The 24,937-nt window shown below is 52.8% G+C and overlaps 3 protein-coding genes and 1 long non-coding RNA gene across 11 annotated transcripts in view; 3 read left to right on the top strand and 1 right to left on the bottom strand.

The window, feature by feature from the left end:
* Positions 1-613: 613 nt before the first annotated feature.
* On the top strand, positions 614-1,656 carry Tmem210 (transmembrane protein 210). The gene is made up of 4 exons (NM_030055.1): positions 614-731; positions 886-1,021; positions 1,234-1,263; positions 1,425-1,656. The coding sequence occupies exons 1-4, from the start codon at positions 644-646 to the stop codon at positions 1,612-1,614; spliced, it is 444 nt and encodes a 147-aa protein (NP_084331.1). The 5' UTR covers positions 614-643; the 3' UTR covers positions 1,615-1,656.
* A 723-nt stretch (positions 1,657-2,379) lies between these two features.
* Lrrc26 (leucine rich repeat containing 26) lies at positions 2,380-3,662 on the top strand. Its single transcript, NM_146117.2, has 2 exons — positions 2,380-3,130; positions 3,207-3,662. The coding sequence occupies exons 1-2, from the start codon at positions 2,458-2,460 to the stop codon at positions 3,527-3,529; spliced, it is 996 nt and encodes a 331-aa protein (NP_666229.1). The 5' UTR covers positions 2,380-2,457; the 3' UTR covers positions 3,530-3,662.
* The window catches only part of Grin1 (glutamate receptor, ionotropic, NMDA1 (zeta 1)), a 28,011-nt gene continuing 6,719 nt past the window's right edge, over positions 3,646-24,937 (bottom strand). Inside the window, exons 4-21 of one of the 8 annotated variants that reach the window (NM_001372559.1) lie at positions 23,812-23,874; positions 22,844-22,944; positions 17,754-17,875; positions 17,507-17,681; positions 16,376-16,520; positions 16,195-16,278; positions 10,863-11,004; positions 10,655-10,782; positions 10,257-10,421; positions 10,065-10,183; positions 9,839-9,951; positions 9,617-9,765; positions 9,346-9,503; positions 9,017-9,178; positions 8,494-8,603; positions 8,261-8,406; positions 6,907-7,017; positions 3,650-4,597 (exon numbers count right to left, since the gene is read on the bottom strand). In NM_001372559.1, the coding sequence (NP_001359488.1) occupies positions 4,529-4,597; positions 6,907-7,017; positions 8,261-8,406; positions 8,494-8,603; positions 9,017-9,178; positions 9,346-9,503; positions 9,617-9,765; positions 9,839-9,951; positions 10,065-10,183; positions 10,257-10,421; positions 10,655-10,782; positions 10,863-11,004; positions 16,195-16,278; positions 16,376-16,520; positions 17,507-17,681; positions 17,754-17,875; positions 22,844-22,944; positions 23,812-23,874 (2,262 nt within the window). In that variant the 3' untranslated portion in view covers positions 3,650-4,528. Of the gene's footprint in view, positions 4,954-6,906; positions 7,018-8,260; positions 8,407-8,493; positions 8,604-9,016; positions 9,179-9,345; positions 9,504-9,616; positions 9,766-9,838; positions 9,952-10,064; positions 10,184-10,256; positions 10,422-10,654; positions 10,783-10,862; positions 11,005-16,194; positions 16,279-16,375; positions 16,521-17,506; positions 17,682-17,753; positions 17,876-22,843; positions 22,945-23,811; positions 23,875-24,937 lie in introns of all 8 variants that reach the window. The other 7 variants (NM_001372558.1, NM_008169.3, NM_001177656.2 and 4 more) reach the window with 7 other exon arrangements.
* Positions 3,727-11,129, top strand: Grin1os (glutamate receptor, ionotropic, NMDA1 (zeta 1), opposite strand). The gene is made up of 4 exons (NR_168905.1): positions 3,727-3,811; positions 6,126-6,380; positions 8,343-8,510; positions 9,050-11,129. It is a non-coding gene; the product is annotated as a glutamate receptor, ionotropic, NMDA1 (zeta 1), opposite strand (long non-coding RNA).

Raw genomic sequence — 24,937 nt, forward strand, 5'->3', positions numbered from 1 at the left:
TCCCTGGGGGATTGTTATAAGGATATGGCGAGGTATCCTGCTCAGGCAAATGGAGCCAGTGACTCTCCTATCCCAGTGGGTTTTCAAGGAGTTCTTAGGACACTAGTAGCACTTTAACCTGGGCTTTAAAGGCTATATGAGCTCAGCCTTCTGAAGCAAGAAGGGCAACTAAACACATGTACCCATGCACCTCCCACTGCCTCCTTGTCCTCTGCTTGCCTCAATCTGGGGATGAATTTATTAGCAGGGAGGTTGGTAGAACTCTGACTCCACTTAGAGATCTGCAGTCCTAATGTTAAAAAGGAAATTGAGACCATGGTCCTTAACACCAGACAGACAGCAAAGTAGGTTTCTCACCCGTTTAACTAGAAGTTCTATCTGTCCTTAAAGCTGTAGCCCTAATATCCCCTGACTCAGGTCTGGCCAGGGTTTACCAACCCTGTCCCCTTTACCTGCTCCATCCAAGCTTTCTGTCCCAGGATTCCTGGAATTGCAGCATCCAAATATGAATGAAGTTCAAGTCAGTCTGAAGTGAGTGCTCTGAGGCCCTGCCCCCACACTCTCTGCCTCACAGTCCCACTGTGAGGTCAGCACCTTCCAATGAGTTCCATCTAGAGGTGTGTGGTGGGGTTGGGGGCTGGACATGGCCCCCTGTCCCCAGCCTGAATCCTGCCCAGCTGGCAGCCCCCTTGGCCTGATATGTCTGTCCCTTTTGCTCATCCCTGCTTCAGGTGCCTCCTCCCAGTAGCCCTCCAGCCAAAACCCCTCCCTTTTCCAGACAGGGCAAGCCATTTGTGTCCTTCAAGGGCCACAGGGTGGGAGGTGGACCTGAGGTCCTCCACAGGCAGGTGACTGGCCCCTGGTCTTGTGGCCTTGTTTCTGCAGCTGGAACCTACTGTGAATGCAGCCTTGGCCTCAGCCGTGAGGCCCTTATTGCCCTCATTGTGGTGCTGGCTGGTGTCAGTGCCAGCTGCTTCTGTGCCCTCGTTGTTGTGGCGATTGGTGTCTTTCGGGCCAAGGGGTGCGTGAGCTTGGGATTGGGCATAGTGGGAGTGAGGCCGTACTACTGACCCTGGGCTGTTAGTCATGCTTTGAGGGGCCTCTTCCTGGGGTGGTATGACACGAGAGGCTGGCGTGTGCTGGGTGTGAGGGTTGTAGGAAGATGTTCCAGGGACTTTCGGCATGTGAAATGAGCATTTCTCCAGAGTTCATACCTGCCTTTGTCCCCCTCAGTGACACGTGCCCTGGACACTCGGAAAACAGGTAAGTGTGTCAGAGGAAGTCTTAAGGGTGAGCTGTGTCCTCTCTCTGCCCCCTTCTGGAAGTGCAGCTCACAGTTGGATTGAGAGCAATGTCCTCAAGGGCTGGCTTCCCCTGGGTGGCCAAGGTCTTGTTGGATCATGCTGATGTAGCTCATCATGCAGGTTGGTGGGGCCCTACGGAGTCCAGGAAGATCGCATAGACCTGCACACGGTACATGTGGAGTCCCACCTCATGGACCCTGATCTGGACGTATCCATGATGCCGTCCTTGGATGGCCCAGGCCTCATGACCATGACTGCTCCTCTAGAGCCACCTCCACCCCCTCCTCCTCCTCCCCCACTTCCACAGTAGTGGAGAGCAACTAGGGTGGAGAATTAAACAGTATTTAGTGATTATGTGCTGTCCTTCTTGCATGTCCCTCAAGAGGTAGTGTTTGTGCATGAGTCATGGTGGGTGTCCCCATCCTGGGTGACTGAGCCACACCCTTGGGGTTTCTAGCTCTTAGCCCAGGTGGCCAGTTCAGCTCTTTCCTGCACTTTCCTACTGTTGGCCTTACAAAGATGACTGACCCTGGGCCCTTCCATCTTCCCAGATTCCCCAAGACAGGACCTGTAAACTGGCAAAGCAAAAAGGGAGCTGCACTGACCAGACTGAGGCCAGTGCCCTTTCCACTGGCTCTGTCCTCAAGGGTTGCCAGGGCTTGAAGCAACGTCTTTCCTACACTCCCTCCCTCTTTTGCCTTAGATGCGTTTTCCTCCTACACTTCCAGGTCTTTCCCTCTGTGGTTAGGCTCCATCACCTGTTATATTTTCACCAAACTTCCAGAGACTGGGATCCTTTTAGGATCTGTGGGGTCCTTTTGCTGAGTAGGAATGGGATTGTGTCTGGGGTATGGAGCAAGGCACTGCTGGCTGCATTGTATGCAGAACTGGTGGCTTTGATCGTGTTCTTTAGGTCTCAGTGGGGAGGCCAATGGTCACATCAGCTCTATTCTGGGCTCAAGGCCAAGCCAAGACTGGAGCTCTGGACAGGTGGTTGGCAGTGCTGGGCATTGGCTCTCTGCCTAGCCCCCGCCCAAGTTGAGGAACCAGCAGAGGGACAGAAACTGTTGTGTTAGGGCAGGAGAGTTAATACTTGTGCAGGTGAGGCTGAGACGGCTTTGGGGCACCTTGACTCCAAAGCCCGAAGCCGCACATGCGGGGTTCTTTTTTCTCGCGGCTTCCGCCGCAACTCTCTCTGCTGCTGCTGCTGTCGTTGAGGCGAGTCTGGACCCAGGAGGATATTGGAACTGCCCCTTCTAAATCCCCGGTGGCCCCCGAATGCCCCGAGGCATGTTCATGTTCACTAGGCGGCAAGGCCAATTGCTCCGCACTCGCGCTGCCTGCGGTACCAGCGGACCTGAGCTGGCAAGTACGCTCACTGCTGCTGGATCACAATCGCGTGAGCGCGCTGCCTCCGGGTGCCTTCGCCAATGCAGGCGCGCTGCTATACCTAGATCTGAGGGAGAACCGGCTTCGGTCGGTGCACGCACGAGCTTTCTGGGGTCTGGGAGTGTTGCAATGGCTGGACCTGAGCTCCAACCAGCTGGAAACTCTGCCTCCTGGCACCTTCGCGCCGCTGCGCGCGCTTAGTTTCCTCTCCCTAGCGGGTAACCGGCTGGCACTCCTGGAGCCTTCGATCCTGGGCCCGCTTCCATTACTGCGAGTGCTCAGCCTGCAGGACAATTCACTATCGGCAATCGAGGCGGGTTTGCTGAATAACTTGCCTGCCCTCGATGTGTTGCGCTTGCATGGCAACCCCTGGACGTGCAACTGTGCGCTGCGTCCCCTTTGCACTTGGCTGCGTAAGCACCCGCGTCCAGCCTCAGGTGAGCCATCTGGGGCGCAGGACGGATAATGTTTGGTGCAATTGCTGCCATCTGACGCCGCTCCTGTGTCCCGCAGAAACTGAGACCCTGCTCTGCGTGTCTCCAAGACTCCAGACGCTCAGCCTACTGACAGCTTTTCCGGATGCCGCCTTCAAACAGTGCACTCAGTCACTAGCAGCGCGAGACCTGGCGGTGGTCTACGCTCTCGGGCCGGTCTCTTTCCTTGCTAGTTTGGCCATCTGCCTGGCATTGGGCTCCGTGCTCACTGCTTGTGGTGCACGGCGCCGCCGCCGCCGCCGCACCACGGTGCGCCACTTACTAAGGAGACAGCTAGACCCCGAGGGCCCACCCTCCCTGGAGGATGCTGGGAGCCCTGTAACAGCAGCTATCCAAGCCTAAGGGGACTGCAGGTTGTTTCTAGTGCTCCTGAAGTGCCTCCGTACTTTGAGAACTCTCCCCAAATCCCTGATCCTCCCTTCACATTCCCTGTAGGCGTCAACAATAGACAAAACCCGGAAATTTTCTGACATTCCTTTAGGCATCACCACTGAATACCGGGATTAGGGGTGGTTATGCGCGCCCGGTGTCCCTGGGGCAGAGGGGCAGCGCGCTGCTGCGCCCCAGTGGCTCGGGGAAGGCACGCGCTTGGACACTGGGAGAGCTAGTCATGTACAAGGTTGGGTGAGTGACACCGGACTGGGAGGCGGATGGCACTCCCTGGTGCCCAAGGTGCGGGGCTCCTCTCAAGCCAGCGTCTGAGGAAGCCTATTGTGGCTGCAGACAGAAGAGAAGGCTCAGCCCTCTTGGAGTCTGGAGCCCTAGACATCTGGGAGCCAGAGAGCACCCCTGGGAAGCGCTGCCACTAGGGCAGTGAAGGCTAGCCCTGGGAAAGGTCGGAGCCAGCCCAGTGAATGGGGTGGGAAGGGTCGTGGGAGGATTGTGCAGCAGGAGAGAAAGAGAGATAGAGGTGGAAGTCAGGTTGCAGAGAGCAGGCGCTGGAGGAGGGGTGGAGGGTGACCTAGCAAGCTGGGGCCATGGGCCCCCACTGTAGCTTGGGGTAGTGGCTGGAGGAAGGATGGGGCTGCCATTTCTGCTCCAGGCTCCTCCGACCGGGGCCACTTAGGCCCCTCACCCCACTGCTCAGAGACCTCAGGGCCCTGCCTCTGCCGGAGCGCCCTGTGGCCCTGCCCAGCCGGCTCAGCTCTGGCCCATCCTCAGCCGCTCTGGTCCGCACCTTGGTCCTGCAGGGGCTGCCCGCCAGGCAGCAGAGCAGGAGGACGGGAGGCCCAGGGTGGGCAGTCTCTGGGGCGGGTGGGCTTCCCTCAGGCCTTCCCGAGCAGCAGGACTCATCAGTGTCCTTGGCCGGGCTAACTGGGCAGGTGGGCGCCTCCGGGGGCCTCACACCACGGTGCTGACCGAGGGATCTGAGAGGTTGAGCGGGCCCGTGATATCAGTGGGATGGTACTGCTGTAAAATAGAAATACACAGACAAGGCGGCCCGTTAGCTCCGACGTCGGGGGCACGCGCGGGGCCGGGACAGGGTGGACCGGCCAGCCGGCCGACCGGCGGGCAGGCGGGCACGGCCTGGGGGAGGCTGGGGGTGCTCCTCCCCCGACCCCGTCGTGCTCCGGGGCTCTGCGTGGGCCAGGCCGCTGTCCCGTGCGTCTGTCTGCGGGGGAGGGGCAGAGGAGGGCGGGCGGGGCGTCTCAGCTCTCCCTATGACGGGAACACAGCTGCAGCTGGCCCTCCTCCCTCTCAATAGCGCGTCGCGGCAGCACTGTGTCTTTTTGGTTTTGCAAAGCGCCGCGTCCACCCCCGGTGCTCTATAAATAAGAACCAACAATCAATACCTGCTGGCCCCGCCGGCCACCAGGGATCCCAGCCCTGAGCGCCCAGTGCTGCCCTGGCCCGGACCGGCCACAGGACAGGGGCAAAGGATCTCAGCAGCTGGACCGACCCCACCCCACCCAAAGGAGCCCCCACCCAGGCCTCCCTCTGAACAGCACCCAGCCCCAGAGACAGGGTGGAAGCTGGGCTTCCCTCCCCCACCCAGCCCCCAGAGGTCAACCCTGCAGGGTGGGGCCAGCTCCAGATGGCCCAGAAGAACGGGTCCCTGGTGCCCAGGGAGGCTCAGGTAAAGATTGAACTGAGAGCAAGGCCCCAGAAAGGAACCACGTAGATCTCTGAGTTGTACCTGGCCAGCTCCAGATGGAGCCCCAAGACTTAGTGACATCCACTGAAAATGGCCTGCCACCTGCAGGACTTTTGTGCCTTCCCCACTATGGCCATCTGGCCCCAAAAGTACAGATCTTCTTCTTCCCTGTCAGATTTCCCCTTCCCCACACAAATTCCAGCCCACAGCTCCCTTGGCCCTGCTCTTCCACCCCTGCGCCCCCTAGTGGGGGTTCTGATTCAGACCTTGTAACATAGACCTTGCCCACTTTCCCTGGTCTGGGTGACCCTGAAGATAGTGTTTGTACCACCAGCTCCTGGAGCCTCAAGTTGGTGCAAACCACAGATTCTTACTCTTCATCCCCTTTTTCTGAACCAAGGCCTTTGGAGAGCTGAGCAGCCAGGCCTTGTGGGTCTCTCTGGAGCACCCTAGTACATTTTGCTTTGTGCCAAATCCTGTCAGTATGCCTTTCTTCCTGGGCATAGGAGCATAACTATAGATCCAGATTCCTTGTGGGACACAAGCCCCTTGTGGGTGACACTCCCCACTGGTTAGAGGGCTTCCTGTGGGCCTGTTAAAGGGTAACGTCATAGGATCAGGGTGACTCTAGCAAAAAGCGAGCCTGCTGGAGGACTTTCTTGTGAGCATGTACTGCTGGTGCGGTGATGTGACGCTGCCCAAGACAGGGAACCGTTTTCTGGCTCAGAAGGCAGAAGGTCTGACTCTGACAGTGGCCCGTGGCAGTGCTTGGGGGTTTGAGCGGGAACACAGTTCTTAGCCTCCCCTTCCCGGACCTCCTTCTGAGAACCTGTTTTGCCTTAGGTGCTCAGGCCCCAGGCCTTTCAAGAACACCCTATCCATGCTCAGATCACCTGGGTGCTGCTGCCACACCTCCATCAGGGACCTGTTCACCATGGCAACACCCCACTCCCCACCTGACAGTCTCCCTGTAACCAAGGGTCAATGCCAATGCTAGGCCCCAGTCGTCCACCCAGATGGACCCAGGCCCGGCCCCCAGCCCCCGGCCCACACAGAGACCACATGGAAGATGCAACACGCATGGCTCTGGTGAGACAGGTGAGACAGGTGTCTGGGGGGCGGGGCCAGTGGCCAGACAGACGGACGGATGGGACATCACAGCTACACCCTGCAGGGCTGTTGCAGGGCAAGAATGAAAGCATCAAGCCCCGTGTGGAGAAACAGGGATGAAACAGACGTGGTGTGGCCTCCTGGCAGGGGCAGCCTGGGACAGGGCTACTCTGGTTCCCAGGGTCCGGGTAGCCCAGAGAGGCAGTGAGGCTGACTGACTGACCAACAACATGACACAGCTTCCAGATGGCGTGTGGGTCATGGCATGGGGAGAGAGGTGGGCAGACTAACGTGGAGACACATGGGGAAGCTGAGGGCAAGTGAGGGCTTGAGGAGAGGTCTGGAGCGTTCTAAAGGACAGCACCCTTTAATGGGTGGAGGGTGGGTGAAGGACTGACTTGGCACAGATGGCCAGGGTTGAAGATGGGGGCAGGGGTGGGATGGTAAGGGAGAGGGAGACAGACATGGGGCAAGGGGGGAGTCAGAGACGCGGGACTGGGGTGCTTCCCCTTACCGTGTCTTTGGAGGACCTACGTCTCTTGAAGCTGGAGGCCAGGGTGGAGGTGATAGCCCTAAATGTGGCTTTCTTTTTAGGGTCGGGCTCTGCTCTACCACTCTTTCTATCCTAAAATGAATATGTATAAGCGATTAGACAACTAAGGGTGGCGGCCACACCTGCCCTTGCCTGCTCCTTGGGGCCGCTGCCAGGCCTGGCAGGTCACTCAGGCCCTGACTCCTGCCTGCCTCACTGTGCTGAAAAGACGGACCAACAGCCAGACTTTCAAGAGTGGCCTCTTCTGCCCGGGGTTGGGCCTGTCCTTGCTTGTGCTGGGTCTGGGCTTGGGGGGTCCTGACGGCACTCTTCCTGGGATGTCCGCCTGGCTCCCTGGCTCCTGGGTGGCCCTGGCTTAGAGGCATCCTGAGGAGGAGGAGCCTCTGAGGACAGGAAGAGCTTCCCCTCAGGCCACACCAGCCTTTCTGTTCAGAGGCTGCTGACCCCAAAGGGCACACACCAGGAAAGGGCCAAGGACCCGAGGAAATGTCCTGTTGGAGTTGGAGTGATAGACAGAGGCAGATCCGGGGACGCTGGCCTGGAGTCTGATGGCCAGCATGGCCCTGGACAGTTGTGGCCAGGTCCCCAGGGGACCTGTAGGGCCAAAAGCAAGAATGGGTGGATGAGAGGTATGGGGGCTCCAATAGCCCCGTCCGCCCATAGCCCTCATTGCAATGTTAATGCCAGCTCAGGACACAGCTCCAGGAAGACACCCAGAGAAAGAGAAGAGACAAGTGAATCGGATCCTGACCATTGGCCACTAGTCTTCAGGCCTGTGTGAGCCTCACTGCCCACCCTGTCCCTTTCCCTGGTGGGCTCTGACATGCAGCCTCATCCCCACTAACCACAAATCCACACGGATGTGGCCTGAGGCAGATCAGCTGCATTTAGATTTGGAATCACAAAGCAAGACACAGCATGAAAAGGGGTCCCCAGATGGTGTCAGAGGTGCTTGGATGATAGAAGGATAATGCATCTCAGGTTCACACAGGAGGGCCCTTGTCTTACCCTGCCTGCTTGCCTTCCTATGGATTGGGTGCCAGTAGCTGACCTTGGAGACAGAGGGGCCGGGCAGAGGCTTGAAGCAGGGTGCATGGCTTCCCTTGGCCCAGCTTGGCAGTGGGTGGCCACCTGCAGGCAGCCCCTGCCTGTGCTGCCCCTGTGCCTTGGGAACACTCACCACTGCCCCTGGCCATGGCTCCTAGCACCAGTCCTGCCCATGAGCCAGAGCCAGTGCCACGGCCTGTAGGGATAGAGTAGGGCCGTGGCCTGGCGGGGCCCTGGACGCCAGGCCTCGGAGGGTGGCCTGTCCTACCTGCAGGTTCTTCCTCCACACGTTCACGGCTGCAAAAGCCAGCTGCATCTGCTTCCTACGGGCATCCTTGTGTCGCTTGTAGGCGATCTCGATGAAAATGAGGAAGATCCCAGCTACGATGCCTCCAGCCACCAGCATGAAGACCCCTGTGTGAAGGGACCCTCAGCAGCCTGCCCAGAGGCTAGAGCCCCAAGAGAATCCATCCCAGGATCACGGCAGCATGGAAGGCGCACCTGCCATGTTCTCAAAAGTGAGGGTGGCAGGGGCATTGCTGCGGGAGTCACATTCTTGATACCGAACCCATGTCTTATCCAGGTCTTCCATGAAGCCATTCTCATGGGACCTATGTAAGGAAGGGGTCAGGAAAGGCAAAGCTGGATGCAGGGATGGGGATAGGAATAGGTGGGGCATTCAGGGGGAAGGACTGGGAGTGGGCGGGACTCACAGGGGAGGCAACACTGTGGACCAGGACTTGCAGTCCAAATAAGGCTTTTGGAGTCGGGGAGGTCAGTAGCCTGGGCTGGGCTGGTAATAGGGAAGGCTTCCCCATGGGGTTGATGCCTGGTTTGGGTGGAGTGGATCCTTTAAGGCTGTTGTACCACACCATACAGTATCTAGTTAGCAGCTGTCAGCCAGGCCAGGGGTGGAGTAGTTTGGTGTGCTGTGGCTGGAGCATTGGGGACTCTCAACTTTGTGGGAGGCTCTTGGAGCAAAGTGGAGAAGGGAGAGGAGGTTTCCAGCATGGGGCAGACTCACTTGAGTATGGACAGGGACACATTTTGCTTCCAGGGGCTGTCCTTGCGCATGCCGATGCCAAAGCCGGAGCGGAAGAACAGCTCACCCGTGGTCACCAGATCGCACTTCTGTGAAGCCTCAAACTCCAGCACAGCTGAGTCCCAGATGAAGGCATGGAGCTTGCTGCCGGCAGAGTCAGGGTCAAAGGAGCCCCGTGTAGCCTGTTCACCCCACCCTGCTCACACTGCAGAAGACAGTCTTCACTTGTGTTTGCTGGGTGAGAGGGCTCCCCTTTTCCTGTCCCTTTACTGTCCCCCCCAGCCAGGGCGGCCCTTGGTCTGCCTGCTCACTTGTCCCGCACAGCCTGGATGGCCTCAGCTGCACTCTCATAATTGTGCTTCTCCATGTGCCGGTACATGGTGCTCAACTCCACCTGCCTCCGGAAGTAGATATCCACAGAGCTCTGTTTTACAGTTGCATAGATGAACTTGTCTGAGGGGTTTCTGAGCTGCAGGGACAGAGACCTCAACTTGTGGCTGCTCCCCAAGCACCACAAGAAACAGACACCTCCCTCTTAACCTCTTGATACCCCACACACAACCTGCAGTCCAGAGGCCTCACCCTGGGGTCATTGATGCCTGTGATGCGCTCCTCAGGCCTATCCAGCACCAGGAAGGCTGCCAGGTTGGCAGTGTAGGAAGCCACGATGATCATGGCAAAACCAGCCCACACCATGCCTAGGATACGAGCAGAGAAACTCCGGGGGGCACCTGTGGGCAGAGACTTGGGTCAGTTCCTGGAAAGCTGGGAATGCAGCCATCCAGGCCCTGGGCTTAACCTCACCTTCCCCAATGCCAGAGTTGAGCAGGACGCCCCAGGAAAACCACATGGCAGAGGACAGGGTCAGTGCATCCTCCTCCTCCTCCTCGCTGTTCACCTTAAATCGGCCAAAGGGACTGCGGAGGGCAAAGAGAAGGCGGGAGAGAGGGCAGGAGAGGCAGCTCTGCCCGGCCCTGCTTAGTTCTGCCCCCCTACACATGCAGGGGTCGGGCTCTCTGCACGTGCTCACCTGAAGCGGTCCAGCAGGTACAGCATCACGGCCACCACATGAACTGACAGCCCCACCAGCAGCCACAGTGTGCTCTGAAAGGGCTGCATGAATGAGTCCAGTGTGCTCCGAGGGATCTCCTGCAGGTGACCAATGGTCGGTGTCACCTGGGCCTTCCATGCCCCGTCCCATCCCCACCTGGTCCCTGCCTACCTTCTTGACCAGAATGGTCAGGCCCTGGTACTTGAAGGGCTTGGAGAACTCTATGTACTGCGCACGCTCATTGTTAATGGTCAGTGGAGCCACGATCATGTCTGCTTGACCACTGAGCAGCTCTCCCATCATTCCGTTCCACTCCTTTTTGTTGCTGTTGTTTACCTGCAACGAGACAGAACCGGTGGGGCTGCAGATGGAATGATTACAACTCCTTGAACAAGAACTCATGGACCATAGTAGGCTTAGCACATGGGGAGTTTGTCTCCTGCTCCACGTCTACCTAACATCTAAAGCCCAGCCCAACCACCAGGACCCCGCTAAAAAGGCTCCACCCAGCCCATAGACTTTGCCCTCTCAGTTCACAGGACTCTCCCATTAGCCCCTTTACTCCATACCCGCTCCTGTGTGCCAAACTTGCCATCTGCCACAAGGTGCACCTCGTAGGTAAAATTCATGGTCCGTGCCAGCTTGATGAGCAGGTCAACGCAGAAGCCATAACAGCACTGGGGCACTGTGTGACGTGCTGTGAGCAGTTAGGGAATATTAACTGTGGGTTCCTGATTTGGAGTCCCTTCGCCCTGCCACACTTTGCCTAGTACTCACGGCTTCCTGGGGATGTGTCATTAGGCCCCGTACAGATCACCTTCTTGACAGGGTCACCATTGACTGTGAACTCCTCTTTGCATGTGCCATCACTCATTGTGGGCTTGACATACACGAAGGGTTCTTGGTGGATTGTCACTATCTGCACGGAAAGATAAGAACTAGCCGGGGCCACCTGGCCTTGGTCATTTCCAGGTGCTGGCTCCTCAGCACACAGTGACCTTCTTCTTCATGTTTTCCAGTGCTGCAGTAAATCCCAAGCCTAAAGCCTCCCTCTGATTTTCAGTCAGTCCACATCCTTCTGACATGGCTAGTATTGCCTGCCTGCTACCCTTGGGGACAGATCCAGGTCTGGGGTTGTGGTGATGCTGAGGCAGGGCACAGACATCTATAGCCACCTGCCCTGACTCATCAAAAAATGCATCCTGCAGTACTGCGACCTCTCCTGTGGCCCCTTTCTCTCAGGCTGCAGCTTAAGCTTATACATTCTTCTTTTATTTTTCAGATTTTTTAAAAAAAGATTTATTTATTTATTATATGTAAGTACACTGTAGCTGTCTTCAAACACTCCAGAAGAGGGTGCCAGATCTCATTACGGATGGTTGTGAGCCATCATGTGGTTGCCGGGAATTGAACTCAGGACCTTCTGAAGAGCAGTCAGTGCTCTCAACCACTGAGCCATCTCTCCAGCCCCTTTATACATTATTCTATCATAGTGCTACTGTGCAGGAAGTGTGCACCAGGCACTGTCTCGGACAAATCAGGGAGCAGAAAGGCTGTGTCCTTTCCAAAGCTACCCTGGCCTCCATGGGCATGTAGCCTTCAGTCTTTGATCCTCATCTTTTAAAAAACTACCTTTTAGGTAGTTTTATATGTATGTATATATGTATACATGTTTACATGTATGTATATGTTTATATGTATGTATGTGTTCCTGTGTATTCATGTATATGAGCAAGTACACAGAGGATGGAGGATAATGCCCCATGTCTTTCTCTATCACTTTTATCACTTATATATTTATCTTTTGTTTTTATCTTATGTGTGTGTGTGTGCCTCAGTGTATGTATGTGTATCACGTACATGCAGGGGTCCACAGAAACCAGAAGGAGGCGTCAAATCCCCTGGAACTGAAGCTACACATAGTTGTAACTACCATGTGGGTGCTGGGAACTGAGCCCAGTTTTTTTTTTTTTTTTTTTTTTTTTTGGAAGAGCAACAATTTCTCTTAACCTCTGAGAGAATATCTTCTCTATTTTAAGTGTATGGGTGTTTTGCCAGCATACACGTTTGTACTCCAGGTGCATACAGAACCCACAGAGGTCAGAAAGAACATTAGATCCCCTGGAACTATAGATACAGATGGTTGTGAGCTGCTGTGTGGGTACTGGGACTTGAACCCGGGTCCTATGGGAGAATAGCCAGGGCTCTAAACCACTGAGCCATCTCTCCAGTCCCACTGTTTTTTATTATTGTTATCATTATCACTAATATTATTTTTGACAAGTTTTCTTCTAAGCCTGGAGCACAGTAACTGTGCTGCATTGGTTAGTCAGCCAGCTTTGTGACCAACCTGCCTCTGCCCACTCCTTCTACCAAGGGCTATGATGGGCACAGTGTGCAGCCATGTCCAGACTTTTACATGGGTGCTGGGATCCACATTCATGTGACCCACTGGGCTAGTTACTTTTTTATTTTTTGTTTTTTTAGATTTATTTATTATATACAAGTACACTGTAGCTGTATTCAGACACTCCAGAAGAGGGCATCAGATCTCATTACAGATGGTTGTGTTGTGAGCCACCATGTGGTTTCTGGGATTTGAACTCTAGACCTTCGGAAGAGCAGTTGGGTGCTCTTACCCACTGAGCCCTGTTTTTTTTTTTTTTTTTTTAGTCAGGGTCTTGTATCTTTGCCTTGTAGCTCTGGCTGGTGTGGAACTTGTTTTGTAGACCATGCTGGCCTTGAACTGACAGAGCTCCACCCCACTCTTCCTACTGAATACAAGGATTAAAGGTATTTCCTACCACCTCAGCATTGTTTGTTTTTTAGAGAGATTTTTTTTTTTTTTTTTGGTTTTTCGAGACAGGGTTTCTCTTTATAGCTCTGGCTGTCCTGGAGCTCACTTTGTAGACCAGGCTGGCCTCGAACTCAGAAATCCGCCTGCCTCTGCCTCCCGAGTGCTGGGATTAAAGGCGTGTGCCACCACGCCCGGCTTGAGACCTATTTATTTTATGTATGTGAATACACTGTGGCTGTCTTCAGACACACCAGAAGAGGGCATCAGATCTCATTGTAGATGGTTGTGAGCCACCATGTGGTTGCTGGGAATTGAACTCAGGACCTCTGAAGAGCAGCCAGTGCTCTTAACCACTGAACCATCTCTACAGCTCCTGTTTGTTGTTTTTTGTTTTGTGTTTGTTTGTTTGTTTTTTCCAAGACAAGGTTTCTCTGTGTAGCCCTGGCTATCCTGAAATTTGCTCTGTAGACCAGGCTGTCCTTGAACTCACAGAGATTTATCTGTTCCTGCCTCTGCCTCCTGAGTGACAGAATTAAAGTGTGTGTCACCATTGCCTGGCATGCTTTTCTTTTCTTTCTTTCTTTCTTTCTTTCTTTCTTTCTTTCTTTCTTTCTTTCTTTCTTTCTTTTCTTTCTTTCTTTCTTTCTTTCTTTCTTTCTTTCTTTCTTTTCTTTCTTTCTTTCTTTCTTTCTTTCTTTCTTCCTTCCTTCCTTCCTTCCTTTCTTTCTTTCTTTCTTTCTTTCTTTCTTTCTTTCTTTCTTTCTTTTAAGACAGGGATGAAAGGGAGAGTACAGTTGGGATGTAATACACTAGAGAGGAATAAATTAATTTTAAAAAATAGAAAAAATTCCTCCATAAGATTAGGCTATAGGCCAGCCTGTAAAGCATTTTCTTAAATAGCCATTGAAGGAGAGAGGGGCAAACCCATGGTAGGTGAAGCCACCCTGGGCGGGTGGTTCCGGGTTTTATAAGAAAGCAAGCCAAGCAAGCCATAAGGAGCAAGCCAGTGAGCAGCACCCCTCCAGGCCTCTGCATCAGCAGCACCCCTCCAGGCCTCTGCATCAGCAGCACCCCTCCAGGCCTCTGCATCAACAGCACCCCTCCAGGGCCTCTGCATCAACAGCACCCCTCCAGGGCCTCTGCATCAGCAGCACCCATCCAGGCCTCTGCATCAGCAGCACCCCTCCAGGCCTCTGCATCAACAGCACCCCTCCAGGGCCTCTGCATCAGCAGCACCCCTCCAGGGCCTTTGCATCAGCAGCACCCCTCCAGGGCCTCTGCATCAACAGCACCCTTCCAGGGCCTCTGCATCAGCTCCTGCTTCCAGGCTTCTGCCCGGTTTAAGTTCCTGTCCTGACTTCCTTCAATGATGGAACACAATATGAAAGTCTAAGCCAAATGAACTCTTCTTGATGTCCCACCACAAAAAAGAAAGAGCCTTCATAGAGTCAAGGCTGTCCCTGCTGGCTTTTAGCTGAGGAGGACCTTGAACTTCTGATTCTTGTTCATCTACTTCCAAAGTGCTGGGTTTAAAGGCATGCTCCACCATGCCTAGTTAATGCTTCTCTTTCAAGGCTGCCTCTTCAGCTTTGACATTCTCCCTCCCTATTCTCTAGGGTCTACAGTTTCATAGTTGAGGGACAGGTAGAAGTCTGGGGGATGCCAGAGTGGAACACAGTTGGTTTCTGAGGGTCTATATCGGATGCAAAAAACAGAGGGGTAGGTAGCCCAGGCAGGAGTGGACAGTGAGGCAAGGCATGGTGACAGGCACTGGAGGAGGTGCCCTCACTGGGAGTCTTGAGAAGGAAGAGAGAAGGAAGCAGGATCATATTTTTCTATTATGTGTTTTTGCTAGCGCTGTCAAAAAAAAAAAAATTAGTGATGGGGTTAGACAAGTGGGTGAGCAGTTATGAGCACCCGAAGGTCTTACAGAAGACCCGGTTTCTGTTCTTACCGCCCACACGGTGGCTTACAACCATCCATTCCAGTTACAGGCCATCCAATATCCTGAATTCTGTGGGCACCAGGAGAGCACATGGTATCTACATATACAGGTAGGCAAAACACTCATACATATAAAATCAAATTGAACAAACCAGTGAGGCCAGAAACATTCCTAACAGCCATTGGCATCGTGATGGATGCTTCTGGTTATCGATGTTTGACTACAGCCTTCAGACCCCCTCTCTCCCTAGACTTTTCTTTTCTTCCTTTTCTTTCTTTCTTCCTTTCTTTCTTTCTTTCTTTCTTTCTTTCTTTCTTTCTTTCTTTCTTTCTTAAGTCTTATTTATTTTATGTATATGAACATGCTGTCGCTGACACAAGAAAAGGGCGTTGGATCCCATTACAGATGGTTGTGAGCCACCATGTGGTTGCTGGGAATTGAACTCATGACCTCTGGAAAAGCAGCCAATGCTACTAAGGGCTGAGCCATCTCTCCAGCCCTCCCCCTTGGCTTTTCAAGACAGGGTTTCTTTGTGTAGCCCTGGCTGTCCTAGAATAAGCTGTGTAGACCAAGCTGGCCTCAAACCCATAGAGATCTGTGTGCCGCTGCCTCTGGGATTAAAGGGACATGCCACCACCTCCCTGCACTCTCACACTTTTCAACACTAGGTGCCTGAACTGCAAACAGTTATCACACAGGCCTTGCAAGGCGACACTCTCACTGTCCTGTGAGAACTGCAGGCAGGTACTCACTGGAGAATGAGCCCCCACTGCAGGGGTTAGCTCAGAGAGTTAGTAGGGCTGAGACATTTGATGAAGGCACTAAGAGAAGGTTGGCTAGGCACTTGGCACTGCAGAGGCTGCCTTTGGTGATCTACAGTATCAGAGCTGGGAACACTGTGGCTCATCGTAAAGAGGAATTCTCAGAATAGCCCTTAGGCAGAGGGAGGGGTCCATGGATGAACCCAAGGAAAGTGTAAATCAGGCCGAGGAAAAGAGACTATACAGGAAGAAGACAGCTTAAGAAGGGGTTCCTGGGTGCCCAAGGAGAAATAGGACACTTTTTAAAGCTAAACTCTGCACTGGGACCCAAAGCATCCACCCACTGTCCCTCTGCCTCTGCCAGTTCTTCCTTGGACTAGAGCTGGGCCAGGATAGAGTACTGCAAAGACCCTGTTGGGCAGAAACTGCTGCTCCTCCTTCCCCCACCTCCACACCTGCTTCCTCTGCCATGTGCGCCAGAGCCAGGTGCTGGCACAGCCTCCACCTCCTCTATCTGTGTTCTGTGACTTCATCCCCTTTCCCCCTGGCCTGAAGGAATAGATGAAACATCACAGATGGTAATATTGGGGAGTGTGGGGTCCCCACCTTTAGTCTGGTGGACATCTGGTATCCTCGAGGCTTCTCTGTCTCTCCTCCTGGCCAGATGATCTTCCTGTCATTTGGGATGACCTGGGGGTGGGAGTATGAGATGGAGGGTGGCCACGCAGGGGTCTTGGCCCCAGGACCCTAAGGCCCCAGCCCCCACCCCCTCATGACCCCCACCTACATGGGTACCATTGTAGATGCCCACTTGCACCAGCTTGCGGTTCTGCAGGTTCATGATACTATAGTTGGCAAACTTCCGGTCCCCATCCTCATTGAATTCCACACGGCCAGTCACTCCATCTGCATACTTGGAAGACATCAGCACCCTGGGAAGAGAGGATAGCTTAAACTTATCAAGAACACCTGTTCTTACTGGCTTCCAAGTGGCCCAAGCTCTCATTCCTCTGCCCTAGTCTCAAGAAAGGAAAGATTAGCAGATGGTAACTCCTCAACCAGACTGGAGGCCATGGTGCCTGCCTGCCAGCAGCAGATGGACAACACAGCCACTGCATCCGAAGCTACGTCAAAGACATCTCTGGATTAGGACAAGTGGTTGTCATAGCTGCCACCCTTGTTTTACAGGGAAAGCAGAAGCCCAGAGAACTTCAGGCCCATTTGCCATCAAATGGGGGAAGTAGATGGAGCCTGTACCTAGCTCTAGCCTCTGGGTGGCTTGCCTGGCTGTATGTTTGCTCAGTGGAGCATATCAGTGAGCCTGTGTGCATGCAACTGAAGTATAGGGTCACCCCTATGAGTGTGCTTGTGGCATACATACGTCATGTTTCTGTGCATTCAATGGCATGTGTATTCATCCTGTAACTGCACAGACACACGGGAAACTGTTGACAGTGACTCTGGAATTCTGCAGCCATTCCCTTGATCAGCCTTGAATCTCTATTGTCCTTGGATGCCTACTCTGAATTTCTGTGTTCCTAGAATATCCCAGGCACCACCTGCAGCAAGAACTTCCTTTTGGAGCACCAAGCATGGTGGGGAGTGAAATAAAATCTGCAGTATGGACAGGAAGGCGTGGAGAAGTGGAGGCAGCCACAACTTCAGTGACAGCGGAAGAGGTAAGGGCAGTGGTGAGAAAGGGGATGATTATCACAGTAAAGACAGGAAATGTGGTGCTAGGAATATGGATTTGCGATGGAGGTGACTAACCATATAGCTTGTCCTAGATAAGACCGGCTGGACCACCCCTGGAAGAGTGAGCCCCGCCCCCGTCCCCCGCCCCCCGTCCCCTCCCCCCGTCCCCCGCCCCACAGCTAAACGATGACTCCACCCACCTACTGAGAGCAACCCCGCCCACCTCTTGAACAGTGGTCCTGTCTTCCAGATGTTGGTGTTGCCCACGCAACCCCGCGGTGGATCAGTGATGTTCTCCTTTTCTAGGAGCTCGTGGACTGCCTGTGCCACCACGCCCACAGCGTCACTGATGTGGGCCGACTCGTTCTTGCCGTTGATTAGCTGAAGTCCGATGATGCCTGCGCGGGACCCTGGAGCTTAGAGACTGGACTGGCCTACAGTCCCAGGCGACCCCACAGCCCAGCACTCACCGTCAGGAGCGTAGCGCAGGGCATTCCCAGAGATCTCGCGCTCCCCGACGAGCCACACGTACCCAGAGCCAGTCATGTTCAGCATCGCGGCTGCGCGGTATACGGTGGCAGCGTCGTCCTCGCTGTGGGGCAGACCCGAGTGACTCCAGGACTCCAGGTCTCCCTATCCCGACCATAGCTTCTCCCTCTCGTGTGCTCTGGGTGCCTATGCCCACAACCCTTCCTGCGGCCAGACCAGGAGGTCTGTACAGGAGAACGGATTGGACCCAGGGCCTTTCCAGTCTTAAGTTGCTGGGCTCCTGCCTTTAGGAGGCAGGAATTAGGTACAAGATGACATCCCGAACTCTTGATGGCTCATTGTTGGGCACGTGCTCTGTGCTCCAAATACTATGCTGGAACCGTCTCAGCATCCTTACAGGAAGACGTTTAAAAGGTCAGGTTACATAGCGGTAAGTGGCAGGGTAGTGCCTGGGTAGTCCACTCTAGCACCTGCGACCCAGTAAGCTCTAGGCAAACCATAGGCCTTGTGGACCTCTGTGTTCGAGGCTGTGAAACGACAAGGTGGGGCTCTGGGCTGAGTAGGACCCAGTGCTCTAGTTGCTAAGCTGAGCATCCTGAAGAGACTATTGGGCAGAAGAGAGACTGCTCCTCCGGTAGGTATAAGCCTTTGACATCCAAGGCCAGGGCCACCAACACAAGTCTCACTTTATAGGAACATGTCCTAAGTGCGTGAGGTGTCCTCATAAGTAATTCCTCTGGACAGTGAAAGAGGGGACCTAGTTGCCTGAGAATGGAGCTGTCAGGTCATAGCCATGATTCTGGGGTTTCACTCGTCTCCCTTAGCTAGTGAGGATTCCGTTCTTACCCTGCACTTGTCAGACTCTTCTGTTCAAGGCTCAACCATGACTGGCACTTTGGTTCTACAGTGCATGTTTGAAAGCTATGGTGAAGCCAAGTGGATTACCTGGTATTGGGTTATTTTTTCTTGTTAAAAAGGTTATCTCGAGGGAATTTATTTTATGTGTACTAGTGATGCCTCCGTGCATGTATGTGCCTAGTGCCTGTGGCAGTCAGACGAAAGTGTCAGATCTCCTAGAACTGGAGTTATGAAGGGAGTCACTGTGGGTGCTGAGAATGGAGCTCAGGTCCGCTGTGAGCACAAGGCCACCTTTCCAGCCCTACTGGCTTCTTTTTATACCAGTTGATTCCTAACCAAGACAATCCCCAGTTCCCTGCGAAGCCTGCTTGAAACTTTCTGAATGATTAATTAACCAAAACAAATGCTCTAAATGACTATGCTGTTGGTGATGTAAGCAACACACACACACACCACAGATACACACACACACATGCACACACACACACTAACCTAGGTAGTACTTCAACAAGAATATATGCCAGAACCAAATGTGGTAGCATATGACTTTAATCCCACCACATGGGAGGTAGAGGCAGGCAACTCTCCACAAGTTCAAGGCCAGCCTGGTCTACACAAGTTCAAGGACATAGAGGGATAGAGGGGATCTTTCTCAAAAACAAACAAATGAACCAAAAATAATATGCGACAGAGGTGCTGTGCGCTGAGCATGAAAGGGATCACCCAGCAGCACACATGCCCAGGAACATATCTGACATCAGCTATACCCACATATCTGACATATACCCAGGAACATATCTGACATCAGCTATACCCACATATCTGACATATACCCAGGAACATATCTGACATCAGCTATACCCACATATCTGACAGAGAACCCCATCTTCCCAACACAACTCAGACCTATACAATGTCACTTGGTGGAATGACTGTGATCAATGAAATGGTTATAGACAAAAGGTCTTATCAATCCATCAAACCTCATCGGGCCATTTTACAGAGATAGTGACTCGAGTGAAGACAGGGTGAGGAAAATAAAGATAAAAGCTTTGCAGACGAGTTTTGTGCACTCTGTAGACAAATGAAGTCTGGAAAACAAACTCTATGGTGAGGAAGAGGCTGAAGTGCGGGGAGGGCTAGGGCACTCAGCAATGGGGGCCTTACTCTCTTGGCATGCATACATTTGAGGTTTAACAGGCTCTTTGAGATTTAAAAAGCAGTGTGATTTGTGGCTATTGCTCAATATACATGTAACATACAGTATATTCATGTGGGCTATAATGGTAGGAATTTGGTGCATGCTGGTGTGTGCATGTTTGTGCTGTGGGTGGTGTCCAAGCAGCTCAAATTCATGTTAGTATCTCTAGCCACCATGACCCTTCTTCCGATGACTTCTTTGATAGAGCCATGTTTGGCAAGCCTGTCTTTAACCCTTCCTTGGGTCAACATGGAGGAGGCCCTTCTTGCCCTATGTCCCAAGAAAGGGGAGACTCCTTTCAGCTGTAGTGGTTAGTACTGGGAATTGCTAGCCAGAAAGTGGCAGGTGTCCACTCTTCTGCTGGTGCCTGGGTGTGGTGGGGTTCTGTGAATGGTTGTCCTCTGCCTTGTGTCTTATTCGCCCTCATTGTAAGACGGAAGTCAAGCAGTTGTGCTTGGCTTTGCCCCTTACAGAAGGGCCTAACAGAGAGTAGGTAGGTTTTAAGAGGATGGCTCAGGAAAGTCTTCTGGCCGGATTGCTTTATTTACTCATCTGCCCACCATCCCAAACAGTCTTTTCCAAACTGAACAAATCACCCTCGAGCCCTCTAATAGAAGTATAAACAATCAGAAATGGGGGGCGTGGTGGGGGCTTTTCCTGAGCACGGCTTTCCTTGGTCAACCAGGGCTGAGCTTGCTTTCCAAGAGCCTTCTCAGCCCTGCTCTCTTTTCTGGACATATTTCTCCCTCCCTCACTCCTTCCCTCCCTCTCTCCCTTCCTCTGATTGGGTCTCATGTGGACAAAGCTGGCCTTGAACTTGCCAGGTAGTTGAGAATGATCTTAAACTCTTGACCCTTCTGCCTCTGGAGGGCTGAGATTACAGGTATGCACCATCATACCTGGTTCTATGTGGTGCTGAAGATTGGACCTAGGGCATTGTTAATGCAACGTAGGTGCTCTGAGCAACCCAGCAGCATCCGTAGTTCATCTGGACACATTCTAATCCATTCTCTAGGAGCCCTGGACCATTCTCACTCGAAGTATGCAGTTAGAATCAGTGGTTCTCAACCTGTGGGTTAATACCCCTCTCAGGGTCGCATATCAGATACCCTGCATATCAGATATTTATATTACAGTTTATATAACAGTAGCAAAATTACAGTTATGAGGTAGCAATGAACTAATTTTCCAGTGGAGATCATTACAACACAAGGAACTGTATTAAAGGGTCTTGACATTAGGCAGGTTAAGAAGCACCGAATAAGAGGAATAGCAAAGACAAGTGGTCCATGATTCTGCAGCGTGGCTGTGCGTTACTGCGTGCCTGCCACAGCGTGCGTGTACTGGTAATGGGACAATTGGCACCTGCTTCCTGACTCTCCTGGGGGGAGGTGATGAAGTTGAGGATATTATTCAACACCACATCTGACCACTATCATCCTCAGAGTGGGGCAGCTAATTCCAGCTCTGCCATCTGAGTGAAGACATGGTCTGCTTTCCATACTGGGTCCTGGCTGCCCTACCCAGCAATCTGTGAACAATGGGCAGTGTACATCTGGTTATGTATAGAGAAACAGTCTGTTGATTAAATCTGCAAATAGGTATCTATCCTGAACCTGAACACCGTTGTACCTTTCCTGACAGCAGGACAGCAGGTTTTGGGGTATTTTCCCAAAGCTGGATGACATAGCTGTTTTTCCTATTGGAGCACATCAGAGCTGGGCAGACTATGGACTGGACCCACCTAGACCTCTCTGCTGGCCCTAGGACTGCCATGCTATGCTCCCATTTTTCCTTTCCATGGGTCTTAGGCTCTAGTCTTCCCCTTTACCAGAAATCCTAGTTGTTTGCGAATAGGGAGATTTTACTGTCTACACTTTCACAATATTGAAGTGGGTTGGGAGGCAGGCCCTGTCCAGGACCAGCTTGTTTTTCATGAGTTCTCATTAGTGGTTTTGGCTCAACTGTTCACCTGCATGTGACTTTTGTGGAGCTCCTTCTCTGTCCTCAGTCCTTAGAATATTTATATAGCTATGTCTCCCAGTCTATGGTCTTTTTAGCACTGTAGCTCCAACCCCCAAAGCTGAGTTTAGGGCAAATGGCAAATGGTTATACTGTACAGTAAAAGGGGGAGAATCTAGGAATGAACAGAGGATGGGGAGTTGGCTAGGTTCCAGGTGAGAAAGAAAAATGTGGGACAGGGTACAGCTCTCCTTGGTAAAGATCTTATTATTATTATTTTTTAAAGAAGTTCCTAAGTAATTACATAGTGACCCCAGGTTCATTGTGGTCCTTCCTGTATCCATCTTTTTCTTTATGTTTATTTATGTATATGAGTACACTGTAGCTGTCATCAGATAGACACATCAGAAGAGAGGGCATCGGATCCCATTACAGATGGTTGTGAGCCACCATGTGGTTGCTGGGAATTGAACTCAGGTCCTCTGGAAGAGCAGTCAGTGCTCTTAACCACTGAGCCATCTCTCCAGCCCTTATTATTTTTTTAAAGAACTATTTATTTATTTATTTCACATATATGAGGACTCTGTAGGTGTCTTTAGACTCACCAGAAGAGGGCATCTGTCAGATCCCATTACAGATGGTTGTGAGCCACCATGTGGTTGCTGGGAATTGAACTCAGGACCTCTGGAAGAGCAGTCAGTGCTCTTAACCACTGAGCCATCTCTCCAACCCAATCTTTATATTTTAAAAGATTTTTATTTTCCATCATTGGTGTTTTGCCTGTGAGTATGTCTATGGGAGGGTGCCAGATTCCCTGGAAGCGAAGCTACAGACAGTTCCCGATATGTGAGTGCTGGAAAGTCAGCCCTAATTATCAGCCAGTGCTCTCCCCAAGGAGCCATCTCGCCATTCCCAAGTGAAGTTTTGTTTTGTTTTTGTTTTTTGAATTGAAACTTGTTTTGCCCAATAGCGCCCCGAACCTAGACCAGATGGCGGCCTTGGCTCCCAGGCAGAATCCCAAGGATGAGACGAGGAAGCCAGCCTACTCACCTTGCAGAAAGGATGATGACCCGGGCTTCCAGGTCCCGGGCTTCCATCAGCAGAGCCGTCACATTCTTGGTTCCTGGGTCAAACTGCAGCACCTTCTCTGCCTGTGGTATGAGCAGGAGCGTTAGCAAGTAGTTGGGAAAGGGAACATTGTGCCTCAGTGGCAAGAGTTGGGCCAAAGCTGCTAGAAACCCCGAGGCAGCTTAGCTAGAGCAGGTGGCCTGTCCTTGCCACCTGCACTGTGCGCCTGCCTCCTCACTCTCCTCACTCTGTGTGGCCTGTCCTTGCTGCCTGTCTCTTCTTCAACTTGCTGGATGTCCTGTGCTCACTCAAGCTCTGCTCTTCTCTCAGTCTGCTTTCTCGAGGTCTGTTTCCGTCTTACTCCTGTCCTCGGTTTTTTGTTTTTTGTTCCTTTTTTAAAATTTTTTTAATTTAATTTAATTTAATTTAATTTAATTTTTGCTCTGAGCATGCAAGCTGAAATGGACGGAGACTTAGAAAGAGACGTGCAGCGAACAGGAAATAGAAAAGTTTTGGAAGGCAACTAGGAACAGAGATGGGGCTGACTTTTCCAAAACCTTGGGAGATCTCAGCTCAGACCGGATTCCTCTTGCTCCTATAGGAGCAGCCCAGACTCTGAAGTGACCAGGTGGGCAGGCTCCCTCCCTGGGTTCCGCTAGGAAACCCTGGCGGACCTGGAGATTCATGCACTTCCCAGAGCAGCGCCTCCTGTGACCGTGCTTGTCTTGAGGATGCGGGCCAGGGTCACGGCGGGTGGGCCATGGGCACCCACACCGCCCACCCCTGCCCTCTCCTGCCTGCCTGCTGCCTGCCTCACCACCTGTCTCTCCTCACTGCTCAGGCCTGCGGCTCGGCTCGGCGCGGTGGGGCCAGAAAGCACCCAGTGGCTGAGGCACCGCAGGCCGGGGCTCGCTAGTCGGTGGGTGGCGTGCACGTCCATGCATATATACCTTGGGTCCGCGCTTGTTGTCATAGGACAGTTGGTCGAGGTTTTCATAGTTCCTTTTTTTACTCTGATGAATAATGTGCACAGAGAAAATATGCAGACACAGAAGAAGATTATAAACGGTTGAAAATGACGGCGCTAAAGCAATCACACCACCTCCTCGGCACGTCTGCAGACGGGCACGTACCTGGAGCTCGCAAACACCGAGACCCGGGGTGGGGCTAAGGACGGGGGTGGAGCTGAGGGGGGAGGGGACACAGGGGCAAGGGCCACAGAGGCTCCCTGCCTTGGAGCTATACTCTTGGAAAGTCTTTTTCAGAAGAGAGGGCAGCCCTGTCCACACCACCCTTGAGGTTCCCGCAAGCCACCCCCACCCCTGTCATGCACCTGCTGTGTGGCCCCAGCAGTACCCACCCACACCCACATTAGTTCTTAGTGAAAGAGGAGCAGCCTGCAGGGCCCTGTCTCTATGACCCTCCCACTCCTTCCCCTTCTCCGCCCTCCTCATTCTCACTGACCGGAATGCTCACACCCAAATGCCCACAATAATGTCTGAGACTGGTTGTGTATCTGTATGCCTACAGAGGTGATATGCTCCTGCCACAGAAGGTAAATCTATGACAGTCAGTGATGCAAGGGCAGGCAGTATAGTCTAAGCATGTGTGTGTGCACGTGTACGTGAATATGTGTTTAAGCTTGTGGTTACAAGTGAGGGTGAGCTGGGTCACAGAGGAAGCACTTGTATATGATCCTCTTGTGCAGCTCAGAAATGCACGGAGATGACTGAGGTCTGTCTTTCCAAAAGGTGTGGTGTGCCACTAAAATATCCAAGAACTGAATAACTCTGTGTGTGCGTGCATGTGTGCGTGCGTGCTTGTGGGTCTGTGAGCAGGTGGCTGATTGTGCAGGGGTCAGGCTGATGAACATGTGGGTAGGTTGATAGTATGTGTGGCTTTGACGGACACAGCAGAAGTATGAAGGAACCTGCCAGATGCTGAGAGTGGAACTATCTGCAGAGAGGCGGAGCCCTTGGTGCTAATAACCAGTCCTCCTTCCCAGACTCAATGGATCACCCTAAAAGATTCACCCTGGGCCTGTCTCTATCCTCAACTCCCACCCCGACCCATGCC

Source organism: Mus musculus, chromosome 2 (genome assembly GCF_000001635.26).
Source record: "Mus musculus strain C57BL/6J chromosome 2, GRCm38.p6 C57BL/6J".
Classification (NCBI taxonomy): Eukaryota; Metazoa; Chordata; class Mammalia; order Rodentia; family Muridae; genus Mus; species Mus musculus.

What these genes read in the sequence shown, in the direction of transcription:
- Tmem210 (NM_030055.1), top strand. Translation starts at nt 644, where the DNA reads ATGGCCCCCTGTCCCCAGCCTGAATCCTGCCCAGCTGGCAGCCCCCTT. An exon ending in TTTGCTCATCCCTGCTTCAG is followed by an intron (nt 732 to 885) that starts GTGCCTCCTCCC and finishes TTGTTTCTGCAG; the next exon opens with CTGGAACCTACTGTGAATGC. An exon ending in GGTGTCTTTCGGGCCAAGGG is followed by an intron (nt 1,022 to 1,233) that starts GTGCGTGAGCTT and finishes TGTCCCCCTCAG; the next exon opens with TGACACGTGCCCTGGACACT.
- Lrrc26 (NM_146117.2), top strand. Translation starts at nt 2,458, where the DNA reads ATGCGGGGTTCTTTTTTCTCGCGGCTTCCGCCGCAACTCTCTCTGCTG. An exon ending in GCACCCGCGTCCAGCCTCAG is followed by an intron (nt 3,131 to 3,206) that starts GTGAGCCATCTG and finishes TGTGTCCCGCAG; the next exon opens with AAACTGAGACCCTGCTCTGC.